Consider the following 19,246-nt stretch of genomic DNA (forward strand, 5'->3'; position numbering starts at 1 on the left):
GCTCTAAGTTTCTGAGGTTGGAGAAGGTGACCAGCGAGCATAAATACTGAGTTCTGTCTACTCATTCAGGCTGTGAGGGGAAGCCAAGGGCTGGAAGATCATTTTGAGGGAGAGTGAAAGTGCAGGGAAACATTGTTAGAGTGGGGAAGACTGGAGAATGCTTGTGAGGTGAAGGAAAAAAAAAACAAAACAAAACAACACACAACGAGAGATATTTGGAGGTCGGTGGGTGCAAGGAGATAGTGGGGGTGACAGTTCCCTGGGGAGGCCAGATTGGCATGGGGAGGGACAGTGGAGGAGAGGAGGATGGTCTCCTCTGCCACAAAGGAGGAAAGAAGCAGTGGGGTTGGGTTTTGAGCCAGAAAGCATTTGTGGCAGAGAGGAGTTCCTGAAGGGCTTCCACCTTACCCTGACCACCAGCGCCTCTGGCTGGAGCAGGCTGGCTATTAGCTGACTAGGGCACTGATCAGACAATAGGGAGGAGGGGACACAGCTGCTTCGAGCAACTCATGGGAGGCCGGGGTAATCAGTGACGGAGGAAAGGCCTGCCAAGTGGCAGGAGTTCCAGCTGGGGCTGCCCCCCCCCCCCACACACAGAGTACAGTAGAGGATGTGGGCTGAGAAGGGACTGCCCATCTAGTTCCATCCGTCACAGAGCTGAGTGGGCTTGTGGGACCTTCTCCCTAACCTCCCTCCAAACTCACCTATTGCACACTGAACAGTAGCAGCCTTCCTAAGCCTGGGGACATTCATGTCCCTTGGTGAACTTGCTTCCTCGTCCTCTGGGTACAGGTAGGAGGCCCTGGTAGGTGGAAGCCAAGGTCCCAAAAAGGAGCAGCAGGGAATGTTTGCTTCCTCTGTTATCCATGCAGGAGACCTGTGAGGCAGAAGCTGCCAAAAGCTCGTTGCAAATCCAGTTCCAGTTCCAGGCAACGGGAAGGAGAGCCACAGTTCGCCTCTGTCAGCAAACAGTTCATGAACTCCTGTGCCAGGATGGTGGCCCATCGATGAGGACTGTACCACCTAGGTTTGTGTCACTGCATTCTATGATGTTCACACAATGACAAAACCACTTAGGAGCTTTGCAAAGGGCAAAGGGCGAGGCTCTGACCTCATTGCATGGAAGTTACTGTCGATCCCCTGGTTGCATAGTCTTTGCTCCCCCGCTCTCAGGAGTGAGGACTTAGCAAACAAGGTAGAAAGAGCACTGACTGTGGACTGCAAGATCCAGTGCAGAGCAAATCATTTCCCTCAGATCATCTGCGCATCTGCAAGGCAGGATCCTTAAGCTTCCTGTGTTTCTTCCCAGGACAGCCCTTCCTGGGGGGAAAGAGTGAGCCTCAGGTCATGCCAATCTGGGGCTGGGAGCTGCACTTTCCCCTTTCCATCCTCCTGCCCTGCACACAGTATGTGCTTACTGCACACTTGTCCAGTTGAGTTCTTGGACATAGTGTGGAAAATAAATCTTCGCAAATGGAATAGTTTGGAACACTGAGCCTGTGCCTACCATGGAAATTCTGAATGTATCTATATGACGTCTTTCCAGGTTTAAAACCTGAATCTTTTTAGGGTAAATCCCTTCAAATGCGTGCAGGCTGCAAATCAAAAGCAAGCAGCAGCCTCAAGCATGGGCAAGTTGGTAAGGCTTTCGCAGGATGCATAAAGCGCAGAGGCCAAGAGGGGTTTGGGCTGAATTTGAAAGGATGCCAAGTTAAGGGGTGGAAAGAATTCTCTGGGCAAATGCAGTCACATTGATCACGCAGGGTCACCGGTGGCGGCGAGGAGGGCTCAGAAGAGGCAGTTGCAGCGGGAGGCACGCGAGGTGGCTGGCAGGCGGCCAGGCAGACACGGAAACACTCATGAGGTGGGCCCCGGAGAACTCAGGGTCTGGCATCGCACTCAGGGCTCAGGGCGAGAGGCGGGGAGGAGGCGCCTCTGGAGCCCAGGCCCTCATTCCAGCCCAGTTAGGATCTGGGGTCTTGCTTCCTGCCTCTGAGCATGATCTGACACTGTTTGGGGAGGGCGAGGCTGAACCCTGATTCTCCGGACCAGGGGCTCCCTTGACGCTTACCTAGAAAAGGTCTGATTGGGCTCGAGTGATCTCTGGGTCCCAGATACCAAGCGCCCACCCCCTAGAAGGCTTCCTCAGCAGCGCTCAGGTGCGCAGGGCTGCAGATGGACGCCGCGCCACTGAGCTCAGGGTCTGAGCCTGGAGGAGTGACCAGACAGTGAGACGGCCGGGGTAGGGATATGCTGCTGCAGTGCGCAGCCCCCATCTGGGACCCTGGGTGCCCCTTCGCACCCCTATCTTCCATGCCCGTAGGTTCCTCCCCACCGCAAGGCACTGACTCAGCGGACAGCTCTGCCCCGAATCTCTGGTCAGGACTGCAATCTCTCCTCTTGCCCTGCTGCTCCTCCGTCCCGGGGTCGCCCCCTCTCAGGAGGACCAGGGCGGCAAATCCAGTGAGCTGTTGCTCGCCCTCAGTTCCAAGGAGGACGGTCATGTGGGCCTAGCATGTGGCCACTGCCACCTTCCACTGCTACACCAGGGTTCAGGGTGGGGGTGGAAGATGGGGTGAGCCTGCCGCGGGGACGGTGCAGTTACCATTTCCTGTCTGAACTCAGTTTCTCCCCTGTAAGCGAGAGGTGGGGTGAAGGTCTTTTAGGACCCTCTGCAGACCAGGCAAGTCTTGGTGAGGTCTTGGGGACTGTAGGCCAGATGGCGGGGAGAAAGGGGATGGCCGGACTTTGGGGGTCACACTGGGGCTCGCAGTTGCACTGTGCAGAGGGAAGGTTCACGGAGATGGGAGACTGAGAGGCACAAGCTGGGTGAGCAGAGTGCGTTGGTATTGCCCATCTCTGTTTTAGACGCTTGGCACCACCTTGGCACAGTGGATGAGAAAATCAACAGCTGGAATGCGCTCAGGCTCCAGGCAGAGAGGCTCACTCTTACTGTGCCTTCTGACTTGGTGGGGACTCTGGGCACTGGATGTGTGTGGTGGGGTCCTGGAGAGATGGCACCATCCGAGATGGGTGGGATGGGAGGGAAACAGATGACGGGGACTGGAGGCCATTTCCTCATGCCACAGAACTCACGCTCTAGTGCTGCATCTTTCTGAGTAGAAGAAAATAACAAACGAATGGGGAGGGAGCCGAGTTACTCTCCAGGCCCTATGGTGTCCTCTGGGGCTCCAGCAGGGAGGGGAACTTGCTGCTCCAGAACAGAGCATGGCCTGCCTGGTAATGGGAACCCCAGAGGCTGTGCGGGGTGCCACAACCCACTTGGCGCTCCTCTGATAGTGCTGGTTGGGGTTTCCTAAGTAACTCATCAGCTCCTGGCCCTGGGGTGGTGGGAGCTCCTGGCTGGGGTTGGGGAGGGGGAGGTGGGCACTGGTTTCCTCCAACTCTAACCTGCCCAGGGCTTGGCTGGGATTTCCCTTGCCTGGGCTTGGAGTGGGACCTGGGGTGAATCCTGGCTTCACCTCACTAAGCTGTGTGCTGCCTGACAAGTTACTTAAACTCAAGTCTCCATTTCTTTAGCTTCAGAACGGAAGGGAGAATCTTCCTGAAATGTTGTTGTGAAGACTCCATGGCAGTGCACGGCGGCATGAAGGGAAAGGGGTTTTGTTGACCATCTGAGTCATCTGACTATGTAAGCCCAGAAAGAGATCACTGGCAGGAGGGAGTTATGGCCCTGCCTGCAGTGTGCCCTGCTGGTGGCACTCTCTTTGCTCCAAACTGCAGCTCCTGGGGCAGAGGGGAAAATCCTGCCACTCACAGCCGCCCACCTGCCCTACTGCTGGTGTGAGCTGGGGCTGCAGGGTGTCAGGCCCTTACTCAGCTCAGAGCACCCAGTTCCTTGTTTCCTGAGCCTTTCACCTTCTAGAGGGATGTTGTGGGGTTGTGGTCAGGATAAGAAGGGGCATGTCAAATCACCACTGCCCCAAAACAACTGGCCTGGAAGTAGCGTGTGTGCCATCCTGAGAGGTGAGTAAGCAGAGACTGCACCACCACCTGAACCAAGGGCTTGAGGCTACTTCTTCCCTGGTTTAAGTTTGGAACAGAAACCTGCTTACTGCATTTATTCATTAATTTAATGGATATATTGTGGGAATCAAACTTCGAATGAAATTACTTTTGGCAAGCAGAAAGGATTTTAAACTAATCCTTCTATTTTAATTATGAGGAACTGAGGGCCAGAGAGAGAAGTTGCACCTCTGGGACATTAGACACAGGCTTCCAAAACTCTCATTGCCCTGTAGAGAGTACCCTCCCAATTCACCAGGCTTTCATTGAGTAGAGGTATCTTAGGTGGGTGCTTGAAGCATAAGTGGGAGTTCAGCAAATGAAGGTGTCACAGGAATTTTACTGTAGGAGTAGAGGGTAGCATGAACAAAGGTACGGAACTGGGGAAGCCAGCGGTAGAGAGAAAGGAATACATGTCTGCAATTCCTCGTCTATCTTCTGAAATGCAAAATGCTCTGGAAACCCAGAGGGTTTTGCAATTTTCATGATGGTTGCAGCTGACCTGAACTGCCATGAGGTTATATCTGACCTTTATTGATTCCATGTGTGTGATTATGGATGTTCATATATTATGCTGCATGGATTACAGTGAGCATCCCTGGACTCCTCTGAGAAGACTCCCTGATTGCCCATTCCTAGCTTTCTAGTATCCAAACCAGTCTTGAATTTCAAAACTGATTTTGCCCTAAGGTTTTGGGTAAAGGGTGTGGACCCTATTGTACTCTGGTGGGAATCCAAGGCATGCACATACAGAGATGTGGGAGTTGAGAATGCAGAGGTGAGTGGAGGTAGGCCCACAGAGCAGCATGGAGTCTGGACTTGATCCATTAGGATGTGGGGAGGCACTGAAGGTTCTTGAACAGGTGTGTATGCTTGAAAACAGTGGAAACGGGTAAGAACCAGGACCGAACCAGTCAGCTGTAGACAGTGGCTGCTGTAGTTAGGTTTGTTTGCCCCTGCAAATCACGTGTTGAAATGTGATCCCCATTGTTGATGGTGTGGCCTAATGGGAGATTTTTGGGTCATAGGGGTGGATCCCTCATGAATGGCTTGGTGCCCTCCAAGTATTAATGAGTGAATTCTCATTCTGTTTCTTCCTGTGAGAACTGGAAGTGAGTATGTCTCTGCTGTTAAAAACAGCCTGGCACTTCCCTCCACATCTCTTGCTTCCTCTCCTGCCCTGTGATCTCTGCACACACCACCTCTCCTTGGCCTTCTGCCAAGGTTGTTCAAGCTACTGAACAAGCTACTGTTTGTCAAGTCTTGTGGGACCATGATAGAGATTGACAGGATTCCTACCCTTGGGAGCCCTTGGTCTAGTAGGGGAGGCTGATTAGTCTATGCCTTCCATCAGTCTGCTCAACACCCACTGAACATGTGCCTACTGTGTGCTGTAGAGGTGAAGCTGCGGCAGCCCCAGTCCTTTCCCCTGAGCTCACAGTGACTGTCGGCACAGTTGAGTGTGTGGGAGGCAGCATGCTTGGCACACTGGGAGAGACACTGAGCAAGTGCCTGCACAGTGTCAGATGCAGACAGGAGCCCCACAGGCCAGGGCAGAAGCAGACTGTGGCCCTTGCCAGAAGCAGATATTGGCACCATGCTTCCTGTGTGGTCTGCAGAATCAAGAGCTGAATAAATCTCTTTTCTTCATAAATTTCCCAGCCTCAGGTATTCTTCAATTGCAACACAAAAGCGTTAAGACTTTTGTGTCACTTAGAAGGTTAAATCAAGGTGGCCTTGACTCTTCTTCCTGTTTGAGAAGTGTTGTCTTTGCTCACTCAATCGTACCCCCTGCCCGCATTTCAGAGCATCCAGGTGGGAGTTTTACACAACCACCTCTTTTAGCCTTCCCAGCATGCCTGTTACATGGGTATTGTGGTCCCTACAATACAGAGGAGATATTTGAGGTTCAGAGGAGTTGAGTAACTTACTCATGGCTACACAGCCAGCAAATATTGGAGCTGGGATTCAGGTCCACATTTTTTTTGGCTCCAAAGCCTTTGAATTTTCCCCTCTGCACTTCTTTGGAGAGGGACCATGGAGGGCCTAGAATTGGAGGGAAGTGACTTATTCTGATGAGGGGAGGCCCGGGATGGGCCAATTGGGAGCAAGGTACAGGTGCAGAGGACAGCCCGTTGTTAACTGAATCCCACAGCTCAAGTTTTGCGTGACTGACAAATTTGGATGTGCTGGTTAAACTATGTTGATGCTAATAGTTGACTACATGTGGTTTTTGCTTTTTGTTTTTCGGGGTTTTTTTATCTGTATTTGGCAGCTTCTCTTCATAGTCTATTATATTCTGTTGTGTGTCTTTTGTTATAATCCTTATTTGTAAATAAAGGTGAGATAAAGTATGCATAGGGTTTGTTGGGTTTTGTTCATGTCATCATGTTCCTCCTTGCTTGGAGCCTGTGTGGTGGTGTTGAAGGAGCAGATCCACCACCCGAGGATGGAGTGTACACCCACCACCTGCAGCACCAAGCTGCATGCCGGGGCTGCCTCTCCAGTTGTGCATGTCTTTCATGACCCCCTTCCAGGTTTCCTGGTGATGATGAGGAGTGACCTGCTGAGCCAGGTGGGCTACCCTCTCTGGACATGGCACTTCCCGACAAGGCTGGGCCACCACATATATGCTGGGGACTGTCCTTAGTGTGCTCATTGCTGAAAATCAGGAGACACCAAACATGTATTGAGCACTTTTCAGGTACTGTGCATAGTGACTACTGGCTTTCTGTATAGAATGCCCTTTAAGCCTGGCTATACCCCAAAGTTACGTCCACCTTCATATGAAAAAATGAGAAGAATGAAGTTCAGGAGAGAACTCACAGACAGCTAGGGGTGGAGCTGAGGTCAGACCCAGGGTTCTGCCTGCCAGCCATTTTTGTGCCTAGGCATCTGTTGCCCATAGGAACCTGTAGGGACAAGGCCCTGGGTCATCCACTGGAGCCTGAGTCATTTTACAAAAGCATGACTGAAGGTCTAAAATTCTTTTGAAGCTGCAGCTATCCAGAGTAAGATCTCTCCTGTAGGACGATGTGGCACTTCTCTCTCCTGAATGTCAGTCACATTTTTGGTGGAGGGACAGAAGGAGGACTGCGTAGTTGAGGACTTTTGGCCTCCCTTCTCCTCACCCTGGACCTAGTGCTTCAAACACAAACCTTAAAAACCTTCCTTGTTTTTGCTTCTGCCCCCTCTCCCAGCCCAATCCCTTCCCTCTACTCTAACTTGATGAGAACATGCAGTTCTCATTTTCACACTGATTCTCTACATGACAGGGGTGCTTTTCAGCCTCCTGCAGATACTGAGGCCCAGTGTGGTACATGTTCTTGCCTGAGGTCACACAGCATGTAACTGGCAGAGTCAGGGTTTCACCCAGGTCTCCTAGCCCCACTGCACTGCTGTGCCATGGGTGAATCAGCTCAGCATCCAGGGGCTGAACGGCTACTGCTTGCCAAATCCTGTGGGGCCATCACAGGGACTGACAGGGGTCCTGCCCTTGGGAGCCCTTGGTCTAGTAGGGGAGACTGACAAGTCAATACCTTCTGCACAACACCCACTGGACAAGTGCCTACTGTGTGCTGCAGAGGTGAAGATGCAGCAGCCTCAGACCCTTCCCCTGAGCTCACAGTGCCTGCTAACGTTGACTGTTGGGCAGCATGCTTGGCACAGTGCAGGAGACACTGAGAAGGTGCCAGCATTGTGCCAGATACAGGCATGACCCCACAGGCCACGGCAGCTTCTCAGAGGAGAGGAGGCCAAGTAGAAGGCTACATACATTTGACATCCAGAACCAGGCTTTGGCATCATACCAGCCTTGATTCAAGTCTCACCCAGCCCCTTACCAGGTTGTCTAACATTGGGCAAATCCCTTCAGCTGAGCCTCTGAGCCTCAATCCTCTATTTGAAAGCCGCACACAATAATGGGAACAGTATTTCAGGGCAAAATGAGATCTTAAAGTATTTAAGCAATGCTAAGGACAGAAACTCCCTGAGGTGTGGGTAGGCGAAGGAGCCCCTGGGGATACTGAGGCATATAGAATCTAGCTGTGGCAGGAAGTGTTACCACCTCTAGGTCAGAAGTGCGAGGAGTGAAAATAGTTTTCCCTCTGCCCAGCAGGAGCTGGCAGAATGGAGAAGAGGCTGCAGTGTTGGCCCCTGTAAGCAGCAGGATAGGAGTGGAGCAGATGCACTGTCATCCCCCAAACTCCTGCCAGTGCTTCCAACTAGCTGAGCCCAGATGAAAGCTGCTGTGAGGGCTCCTGGTGCCCCAGTCTGCAGGGTCAGCCTCCTGACATTGAGCAGGGCAGAGAAGGTGGAGAATGGAACTGGGGATACACAGTATTGCCAGTGCTATCACGTCATGATTTGGGCATGGAGTCAAGAGCCCGAGTTTCACTCCTTGTCCAGCCCGCCCAGAGCCTTGGCACTGCCTGGCTCCCTAGATGAGATGCCAAGTTCAGAATCCTTCTTGAACAATCTTCTGTGCAGAGATGTGAAAGTTCTGTGCTCCCATACTGATCAAGGTGTCAGAAAACCCTGAGTCCCAGTCTGTCACCCAGGGCACCAAGAAGGAATCTGCCAGGTCAAGGTGGGAGGAAGCTGGGCTGGCATGTCAGGACAGGTCTGATAAGATGAGGCTGAAGCTCTGGTGGTGTTTTCTGCTCTGCTGGAAAATGGCTTAAGAAGAGTCTTCCAGCCTCTCTGGCTTCTGAAGGCCGTGAGTTTGCCCCACCTCGTGTACATAAAGTAGATTTAGCTCAGATGGCGAGGGGCAGGGCATGGCTAGGGGTCATACTAGGGTTGTTATGCATCTGCCCAGTACCATGCAGGGACCATCTGCTGCAGGGATCATCCACTGCAGGTTCCATGGGATGCTCTGGGCAAAGACTCCTCTGTGCTCTACCCCTCACCATCTGAGCTAAATTCACTTGCTCTGTACTGGCCTCTCCTCTCTGTCTTGGTCCCTACCTCTCAGTTCTAAAGAACTCAGCATACTCTACTGACCACTTCTTTTCTGTCCCATCCCCACACCCTACAGCCCTGCTCCCTGCCTTCCTGTGGCCTCATGAATGCAGGAGTCCTTCCTTAAATATCTTCTCTTTCACTTTCTAAAAGTTCTTGTTTGCCTCTTCTCTCCATTTGGAAGGGCCCAGTGGCTGCTTTTGGGAGAGGGTACATCTCCCTGGGGCAGAGGGATCACAGGTACCCGTGATTACCAATGCTCTGCAGACAGGACTGAATACCTAATGGATAGACACAGCCCTGCCTGGGCTGCTTCCCTACTTGGACTCCATCTTTGTCACTCTTGCCTTGTTCAACCCAATGTCTGGTCACATCTTCTGTCACTCAGGGCCAAGGGGGCGTGGCCTAAGACCTTATCCAATTAGTGTCGCCAGTTTGGGAGCTGTCCAATCAGGTGCGCACATGGAGAGGCCTCAGCAGCTTCAGGCACATGCTGGGGCCTTTCTCTCTTGCTGTGCTGGGATCTCCAGGTTCTGTTCTTTCCTGCTGTGTCATCTGCTCCTTCAGGCCCAGACTAGGTGGCCCTGTGACTTGCAGGTATTGAGGGAATATGCTTAAGACACCAGGGCCTCCTGGAAGCCTAGAAATGGTAAGTGTGCCGGGCTTGGCGGCCTGAGACGCAGTGGAGATTGCTGGAAGCAGCTGGAACCGCCTGTGGTGGGACCCGGGTTCCCTCAGGTCGCAAGATGGCAGCTGGGCCCACCCTGGGACCCGCATCCTGTCCCAAACTTGCATGGCTACCTCGCCATTTCCACAGCACTCCGTCGCCTGGACGGTGAGGGTGGCTGTTTCCGCAGCACTCCATCACCTGGACGGTGAGGGTGGGCCGGAGGGTCCTGGGGAGAGCTCCGATTCTGGGTGTGGGACTTGTGCAAGGGTAGCTGTTGGCCCGGGTCCCCTGTCCCTTGTTTCTCCTGTTAAACCTTAAAGGGCATCACTGCAAAAATGTTAAAGAATTTATTGGCGCAAAGAGCGTTTCAAGAATTGTCCAGCACCGAGCCACGGTTTGTGGTCCACAGGAGGGGCTTGAAGGAGAAGCTTTTATAAGGCGCATGAGGATGGAAACCCAATTCAGTAAATGATTGGGGACAGTTATGTAGTTGTCTTATTTATATGATTGAGGTGGAAATTTTCTAGTTATGTAATCAGAGGTTAATTGATGGTTTGTGGTGAGTTAAGCCTGAATTTTGTTTCCCTCTAAGGAAGTAATTTACAAGAAATACTTTTGAGTTACATTTTTTTTTTTTGAGACAGAGTCTTGCTCTGTCCCCAGGCTGGAGTGCAGTGGCACCATCTCGGCTCACTACAAGCTCCGCCTCCCGGGTTCACACCATTCTCCTGCCTCAGCCTCCTGAGTAGCTGGGACTACAGGCGCCCACCACCATGCCCAGCTAATTTTTTTGTATTTTTAGTAGAGACAAGGTTTCACCATGTTAGCCAGGATGGTCTTGCTCTCCTGACCTCATGATCCACCCACCTTGGCCTCCCAAAGTGCTGAGATTACAGGCGTGAGCCACCGCACCAGGCCAGATTCTTTTTTTTAAACATAGGACACTAGAGCTACCTCAGTCTAATTGCCTGCTGTTTAATTATTGTAACACTCTCCAAGGAACTGGTTTTCCCTTGCATTTTCCAAATGTGTCTCAAGCAGGGTCTCAAGTCCAACCCCCTGTTCCCCCAGTCTAACTCTGGATTGCAGTAAAATACTAAATTTCTGGCCAGGCACGGTGGCTTGCACCTGTAATTCCAGCACTTTGGGAGGCCGAGGCGGTTGGATCACAAGCTCAGGCATTGGAGACTACCCTGCCAACATAGTGAAACCCCCATCTCTACTAAAAATACAAAACAAAACAAAACAAAACAAAAGCTGGGTATTGTGGTGGGTGCCTATAATCCCCGCTTCTGGGGAGGCTGAGGCAGGAGAATCGCTTGAACCTAGAAGGTGGAGGTTACAGTGAGCCGAGATCGTGCCACTGCACTACAGCCTGGGCGACAGTGTGAGACTCCGTCACAAACAAACAAACAAAACCCTAAATTTCCAGTGCCTTCTGACATTTCCAAATGCTAATTTCCCCTCCATAATTCACAAGATTATCAACTATTTGTCCTTTATTGTACATTTCAGACACAGTATTTTAATTATTTTTTCACGAAGCGTTGGATGGCACTTTATAAAACATTTGTTTTCTGTTTCTAAACATTTCACAGGAAAGCAGAGAATGATACCCTGATACTACTGTAACAAATCTCTGTGCCTGTCTTTCTTTTATCTTCCATAGACCCAGACTTCTTATCAGAATGTCTTTGGGTTGAGGTTTCTCTTTGGAAACTTTACAGGTTGATGTGTCCTTGGGCCCCTTCTGTCTTTTCCTGGTTCTGGGCTTCAGTACTATCTGGGGATGACCCAAGATACTCATCATGGCTATGTCTGCTGGAGTGTGTAGTGCATATCAGCCCCTGGGTTATTTCCTTGCAGAGAACAGCCTGGGCATTATGGAGTGCAGTCTCTCAAGGGAGCAGGTGGAGGTCCTGGGGTTGAGAGGAGTCTCCTGGTATATATATATGATGCCTCTAAAAAGCTAACCCCTTGGGACATTTAGTTTGTCTTCACTGATCCCAGCTTCCGTTTCTTGAGACACATTTTGTTGGTCAGCCAGTCAGGTGCTGGATTGGAGGGGAAAAGAGAAAAATGATTCCTGCCCTCTGGATTCTCTCAGATTTCTGAAAGGAAAAAAAAAGTATCTCAAAGGACAAGGAAAACCCATCCTAATAAGATGGTGCAAGAACCTGCAAAGTAAAATGCAGCTGGGTTGTTCACCCACTGATGCACAGTGCCACGTGTCCTGGGAGGGTGGTCATTGAGCACTTCAGTGAGCAGGATGGGAGGATCTCTCAGTTATTAGATAGCCTGACTTCACGTGAGTCAGACACGTCTGTGTCGCAATCAGCACTGCCACTACCTAGTTTTGCCACCTTGAACGAATTTGCTCACTTATTTAAACTTCAGTTTTTATTTTTTAATTATTATACTTTAGGTTTTAGGGTACATGTGCACAATGTGCAGGTTTGTTACATATGTATCCATGTGCTGTGTTGGTTTGCTGCACCCATTAACTCGTCATTTAGCATTAGGTATATCTCTTAATGCTGTCCCTCCCCCCTTCCCCCAACCCACAACAGTCCCCGGAGTGTGATGTTCCCATTCCTGTGTCCATGAGTTCTCATTGTTCAATTCCCGCCTATGAGTGAGAACATGCAGTGTTTTGTTTTTTGTCCTTGCGATAGTTTACTGAGAATGATGTTTTCCAGTTTCATCCATGTCCCTACAAAGGACATGAACTCATCATTTTTTATGGCTGCATAGTATTCCATGGTGTATATGTGCCACATTTTCTTAATCCAGTCTATCGTTGTTGGACATTTGGGTTGGTTCCAAGTCTTTGCTATTGTGAATAGTGCCGCAATAAACATACGTGTGCGTGTGTCTTTATAGCAGCATGATTTATAGTCCTTTGGGTATATACCCAGTAATGGGATGGCTGGGTCAAATGGTATTTCTAGTTCTAGATCCCTGAGGAATCACCACACTGACTTCCACAATGGTTGAACTAGTTTACAGTCCCACCAACAGGGTAAAAGTGTTCCTATTTCTCCACATCCTCTCCAGCACCTGTTGTTTCCTGACTTTTTAATGATGGCCATTCTAACTGGTGTGAGATGGTATCTCATTGTGGTTTTGATTTGCATTTCTCTGATGGCCAGTGATGATGAGCATTTTTTCATGTGTTTTTTGGCTGCATAAATGTCTTCTTTTGACAAGTGTCTGTTCATGTCCTTCGCCCACTTTTTGACGGGATTCTTTGTTTTTTTCTTGTAAATTTGTTTGAGTTCATTGTAGATTCTGGATATTAGCCCTTTGTCAGATGAGTAGGCTGCAAAAATTTTCTCCCATTCTGTAGGTTGCCTGTTCACTCTGATGGTAGTTTCTTTTGCTGTGCAGAAGCTCTTTAGTTTAATTAGATCCCATTTGTCGAATTTGGCTTTTGTTGCCATTGCTTTTGGTGTTTTAGACATGAAGTCCTTTCCCATGCCTATGTTCTGAAAGGTATTGCCTAGGCTTTCTTCTAGGGTTTTTATGGTTTTAGGTCTAACATGTAAGTCTTTAATCCATCTTGAATTAATTTTTGTATAAGGTGTAAAGAAGGGATCCAGTTTCAGCTTTCTACATATGGCTAGCCAGTTTTCCCAGCACCATTTATTAAATAGGGAATCCTTTCCCCATTTCTTGTTTTTGTCAGTTTTGTCAAAGATCAGATAGTTGTAGATATGTAGCATTATTTCTGAGGGCTCTGTTCTGTTCCATTGATCTATGTCTCTGTTGTGGTACCAGTACCATGCTGTTTTGGTTACTGTAGCCTTGTAGTATAGTTTGAAGTCAGGTAGCGTGATGCCTCCAGCTTTGTTCTTTTGGCTTAGGATTGACTTGGCGATGCGGGCTCTTTTTTGGTTCCATATGAACTTTAAGTAGTTTTTTCCAATTCTGTGAAGAAAGTCATTGGTAGCTTGATGGGGATGGCATTGAATCTATAAATTACCTTGGGCAGTATGGCCATTTTCACGATATTGATTCTTCCAACCCATGAGCATGGAATGTTCTTCCGTTTGTTTGTATCCTCTTTTATTTCATTGGGCAGTGGCTTGTAGTTCTCCTTGAAGAGGTCCTTCACATCCCTTGTAAGTTGGATTCCTAGGTATTTGATTCTCTTTGAAGCAACTGTGAATGGGAGTTCACTCATGATTTGGCTCTCTGTTTGTCTGTGATTGGTGAACAAGAATGCTTGTGATTTTTCTACATTGATTTTGTATCCTGAGACTTTGCTGAAGTTGCTAATCAGCTTAAGGAGATTTTGGGCTGAGATGATGGGGTTTTCTAGATATACAATCATGTCATCTGCAAACAGGGACAATTTGATTTCCTCTTTTCCTAATTGAATACCCTTTATTTCCTTCTCCTGCCTGATTGCCCTGGCCAGAAATTCCAGCACTGTGTTGAATAGGAGTGATGAGAGAGGGCATCCCTCTCTTGTGCCAGTTTTCAAAGGGAATGCTTCCAGTTTTTGCCCATTCAGTATGATATTGGCTGTGGGTTTGTCATAGATAGCTCTTATTATTTCGAGATACGTCCCATCAATACCTAATTTATTGAGAGTTTTTAGCATGAAGGGTTGTTGAATTTTGTCAAAGGCCTTTTCTGCATCTATTGAGATAATCATGTGGTTTTTGTCTTTGGTTCTGTTTATATGCTGGATTACATTTATTGATTTGCATATGTTGAACCAGCCTTGCATCCCAGGGAAAAGCCCACTTGATCATGGTGGATAAGCTTTTCGATGTGCTGCTGGATTCGGTTTGCCAGTATTTTATTGAGGATTTTTGCATCAATGTTCATCAAGGATATTGGTCTGAAATTGTCTTTTTTGGTTATGTCTCTGCCAGGCTTTGGTATCAGGACGATGCTGGCCTCATAAAATGTGTTAGGGAGGATTCCCTCTTTTTCTATCGATTGGAATTGTTTCAGAAGAAATGGTACCAGTTCCCTCTTTGTACCTCTGGTAGAATTTGGCTGTGAATCCATCAGGTCCTGGACTCTTTTTGGTTGGTAACCTATTGATTATTGCCACAATTTCAGAGCCTGTTATTGGTCTATTCAGAGATTCAGCTTCTTCCTGGTTTAGTCTTGGGAGGGTGTATTTGTCGAGGAATTTATCCATTTCTTCTAGATTTTCTAGTTTATTTGCGTAAAGGTGTTTGTAGTGTTCTCTGATGGTAGATTGTATTTCTGTGGGATCGGTGGTGATATCCCCTTTTTCATTTTTTATTGCATCTATTTGATTCTTCTCTCTTTTCTTCTTTATTAGTCTTGCTAGCGGTCTATCAATTTTGTTGATCTTTTCAAAAAACCAGCTCCTGGATTCATTAATTTTTTGAAGAGTTTTTTGTGTCTCTATTTCCTTCAGTTCCGCTCTGATTTTAGTTATTTCTAGCCTTCTGCTAGCTTTTGAATGTGTTTGCTCTTGCTTTTCTAGTTCTTTTAATTGTGATGTTAGGGTGTCAATTTTGGATCTTTCCTGCTTTCTCTTGTGGGCATTTAGTGCTATAAATTTTCCTCTACACACTGCTTTGAACGTGTCCCAGAGATTCTGGTATGTTGTGTCTTTGTTCTCGTTGGTTTCAAAGAACATCTTTATTTCTGCCTTCATTTCATTATGGACCCAGTAGTCATTCAGGAGAAGGTTGTCCAGTTTCCATGTAGATGAGCCCTTTTGAGTGAGTTTCTTAATCCTGAGTTCTAGTTCGATTGCACTGTGGTCTGAGAGACAGTTTGTTATAATTTCTGTTCTTTTACCTTTGCTGAGGAGAGCTGTACTTCCAACTATGTGGTCAATTTTGGAATAGGTGTGGTGTGGTGCTGAAAAAAATGTATATTCTGTTGATTTGGGGTGGAGAATTCTGTAGATGTCTATTAGGTCCACTTTGTGCAGAGCTGAGTTCAATTCCTGGATATCCTTGTTAACTTTCTGTCTCGTTGATCTGTCTAATGTTGACAGTGGGGATTTTAACAAATTCCCCATTATTATTGTGTGGGAGTTTAAGTCCCTTTGTAGGTCACTCAGGACTTGCTTTATGAATCTGGGTGCTCCTATGTTGGGTGCGTATATATTTAGGATAGTTAGCGCTTCTTGTTGAATTGATCCCTTTACCATTATGTAATGGCCTTCTTTGTCTCTTTTGATCTTTGTTGGTTTAAAGTCTATTTTATCAGAGACTAGGATTGCAACCCCTGCCTTTTTTTGTTTTCCATTTGCTTGATAGATCTTCCTCCATCCCTTTATTTTGAGTCTATGTGTGTCTCTGCATGTGAGATGGGTTTCCTGAATACAGCACACTGATGGGTCTTGACTCTTTATCCAATTTGCCAGTCTGTGTCTTTTAATTGGAGCATTATCCTATTTACATTTAAAGTTAATATTGTTATGTGTGAATTTGATCCTGTCATTATGATGTTAGCTGGTTATTTTGCTCGTTAGTTGATGCAGTTTCTTCCTAGCCTTGATGGTCTTTACAATTTGGCATGATTTTGCAGTGGCTGGTACTGGTTGTTCCTTTCCATGTTTAGTGCTTCCTTCAGGAGCTCTTTTAGGGCAGGCCTGGTGGTGACAAAATCTCTCAGCATTTGCTTGTCTGTAAAGTATTTTATTTCTCCTTCACTTATGAAGCCTAGTTTGGCTGGCTATGAAATTCTGGGTTGAAAATTCTTTTCTTTAAGGATGTTGAATATTGGTCCCCACTCTCTTCTGGCTTGTAGACTTTCTGCGGAGAGATCAGCTGTTAGTCTTTATACATCTTGCAAAACTAAAACTCAATACATGTTAAGTAACAACTGCCCATTTTACCCTATCTCCAGCCTGGACAAACACCCTTCCACCTCCTGTTTCTGAGTTTGACTACTTAAGATACCTCTTTTTTTTTTTTTTTTTTTTTTTGAGATGGAGTCTCGCTCTGTCGCCCAGGCTGGAGTGCAGTGGCGAAATCTCAGCTCACTGCAAGCTCCGCCTCCCGGGTTCACGCCATTCTCCTGCCTCAGCCTCTCCGAGTAGCTGGGACTACAGGCGCCTGCCACCACGCCCGGCTAATTTTTTGTAATTTTGGTAGAGACGGGGTTTCACCATGGTCTCGATCTCCTGACCTCGTGATCCGCCAGCCTCGGCCTCCCAAAGTGCTGGGATTACAAGCGTGAGCCACCGCGCCCAGCCAGGATACCTCTTATAAGTGAAATCAGTTAGTATTAATGACTTTGTTACTGGCTTGTTTCAGTTGACAGTATATTTTCAAAGTTTATTTTAAAATGTGACAAGATATCCTTTTTTAACAGTGAATAATATTCCATTGTGTGTATACAGCACTTTTAAAAATGTGTTTTTCCAGGGACATAGAGATTGCTTCTGCCTTTTGCTTTTTGTGAATAATGATACAACAAACGTGTATGTTCAAAAGTTTTCCAGGTCAGGTATTGAATGCTTTGGATATAGATTCATAAGTGGGATTGCTGGATTATTTGATGTTTTCCTTTTTAATATTTTGAGAAACATTCGTAATATTTTTTATGAGAGCTACATTATTTTTCCAAAAGTTCACATGGGTTTTAATTTCTTCACATCCTCAACAAATTTGATATTTCTTTTTAAATTTATAATGGCCAATCTATTGGCTGTGAGGTGATTTTGCTTTGCATTTATCTATAAATTAGTAATTTTAAGTATCCCTTCTAATGATTTTTGCCATTTTTATATCTTTTTTGAAGAAATGTCAGTTGAATCTTTTGTCTATTTTTAAATCAAGTTATTCAACTTTTGTTGATTTTTAAGAATTATTTATGCTGGATATTAACTCCCATCACATGTGGTTTGCAAATATTTTCACCCATTTCTTAAGTGACATTGTTACTCCACTAAATGTTTTCTTAGATGTGCAGAAAATCTGAAGTTTAATGTAATTCAATTTTTCTGTTCTGTGTTGCTCATGAATTTGATGTCACATCCAAGAAACCAGTACCAAGACCAATGTCATATCTTACCCCTGTATTTTCTTCTAAGAGTTATATTATTTGTATATTTTTAAGTTTAGCTATTTTTTTAAAAACTTTTTTTTGTATATAGTACAAGGAAATAATCCAACTTAAGTTTTTCAGTGTAGATATTCAGTTTTCAGCATCATTTATCTCTCTTTGTTTCAGTAGCACATTGCTTTTCTTTTTGTAGCTTCATTCTTGTAGTTTCATTCCATTTTGGTCAGAAGACATACATTGTATGATTTTGGTCTCAAGTTTAATAAGACTTGTTATGTGCCTTACCAGAATGTACCAGGTGCAATGAAGGATATGTTGTATTCTGTTGCTTTTGACTGGAGAGTTCTGTACATTTCTGTTAAGTCTGATTGGTCTATGATAGGGTTTGGATGTTTGTCCTCTCCACATCTCGGTTGAAATGTGATCCCCAGTGTTAGAGGTGGGGTCTGGTGTGAGGTGTTTGCGTCATGGGAGAGAAAACCTCATGAATGAATTGGCACCATCCCCTTGGTAATAAGTGAGTTCTCACTCTATTAGTTCCCATGAGAGCTAGTTGTTCCCATGAGAGCCAGTTGTTTAAGGGCATTCGGCACGTCCGCCTCACACATGCTCCCTCTTTCACCATGTGAAATGTTTGGTCCTCCTTTGCCTTCTACCATGATTCTAAGGCTACTGAGGCCGTCACCAAAAGCAGATGCTGTCACCATGCTTCTTTTATAGTATGCAGAACTATAAGCCAAATCAACCTCTTTATAAATTACTCCATCTCAGGTATTCATTTACAGTTATGCAAAATGGACTAATAGAATCTATAATGTTATCCATGTTTTCTTTTATTTATCTTCTACCTGATCAGAATTTCTCTCCTTTAGTTATATTTTCTGATCAAATTTTAAAATAAATTTTAAAATAAACTTCTACAAAACAATGTAACATTTGGATTTTCATTGTGATTATTTTGAATTTGTTCACCACTGTGGGTTATACTGACATCTTAACAAAATAAAGTTATTTGACCCTTGAGCAAGAATATGTTGTAGAGTATGTTTAGTTTTATACTTTCTATTCTGATTTTTCTATTCATTACTGAAAGTGTGATCTTGATGTCTGCAGTTACTGTGTTGTTGTATATTTCTTGTTTCATGTCTGTCAATATTTGCTTCATATATTTGGAAGCCTGATTTTATAGTTACATATACATATAGATAGTTATAACAGTTACAAATTCCTAGTAAGTAGACTCATTTTACCATTATATAATATCAGACTTTGCCTCTTGTTCTGGTTTTTAACTTAAAGTGTATTTTCTCTAATATAATTATGACCACCTGACCCATTTGTGGTTACTATTTGTATGGATTTTTAAAATTCTACTTACAGCCTGTTGACTGTTTAAAGTGAGTCTCTTGTAGATTGTGTATTTTATAATCTTGTTTGTTTAGCCATTTTATTTCTTTAAGTAGTTTAAACTGTTTCTATTGAAACAATTTCTTAAAGAAATGAATATACTACTACTATTTTGGTTCTTATTGTTTTCTCTTTTCCTTGTAGATAGGTTTTCCCTCATCTCCT

General features: G+C 46.1%; 1 protein-coding gene across 1 annotated transcript in view; it reads right to left on the reverse strand.

Moving 5' to 3' along the window:
• Nucleotides 1–15,789: 15,789 nt before the first annotated feature.
• LOC134731891 (kinase suppressor of Ras 1-like) overlaps nt 15,790–19,246 on the reverse strand; it is a 56,365-nt gene continuing 52,908 nt past the window's right edge. Inside the window, exon 2 of the mRNA XM_063613332.1 lies at nt 15,790–16,419. Within this exon, the coding sequence (XP_063469402.1) occupies nt 16,371–16,419 (49 nt within the window). The 3' untranslated portion in view covers nt 15,790–16,370. The remainder of the gene's footprint in view (nt 16,420–19,246) is intronic.

Source organism: Symphalangus syndactylus, chromosome 19 (genome assembly GCF_028878055.3).
Source record: "Symphalangus syndactylus isolate Jambi chromosome 19, NHGRI_mSymSyn1-v2.1_pri, whole genome shotgun sequence".
Classification (NCBI taxonomy): domain Eukaryota; kingdom Metazoa; phylum Chordata; class Mammalia; order Primates; family Hylobatidae; genus Symphalangus; species Symphalangus syndactylus.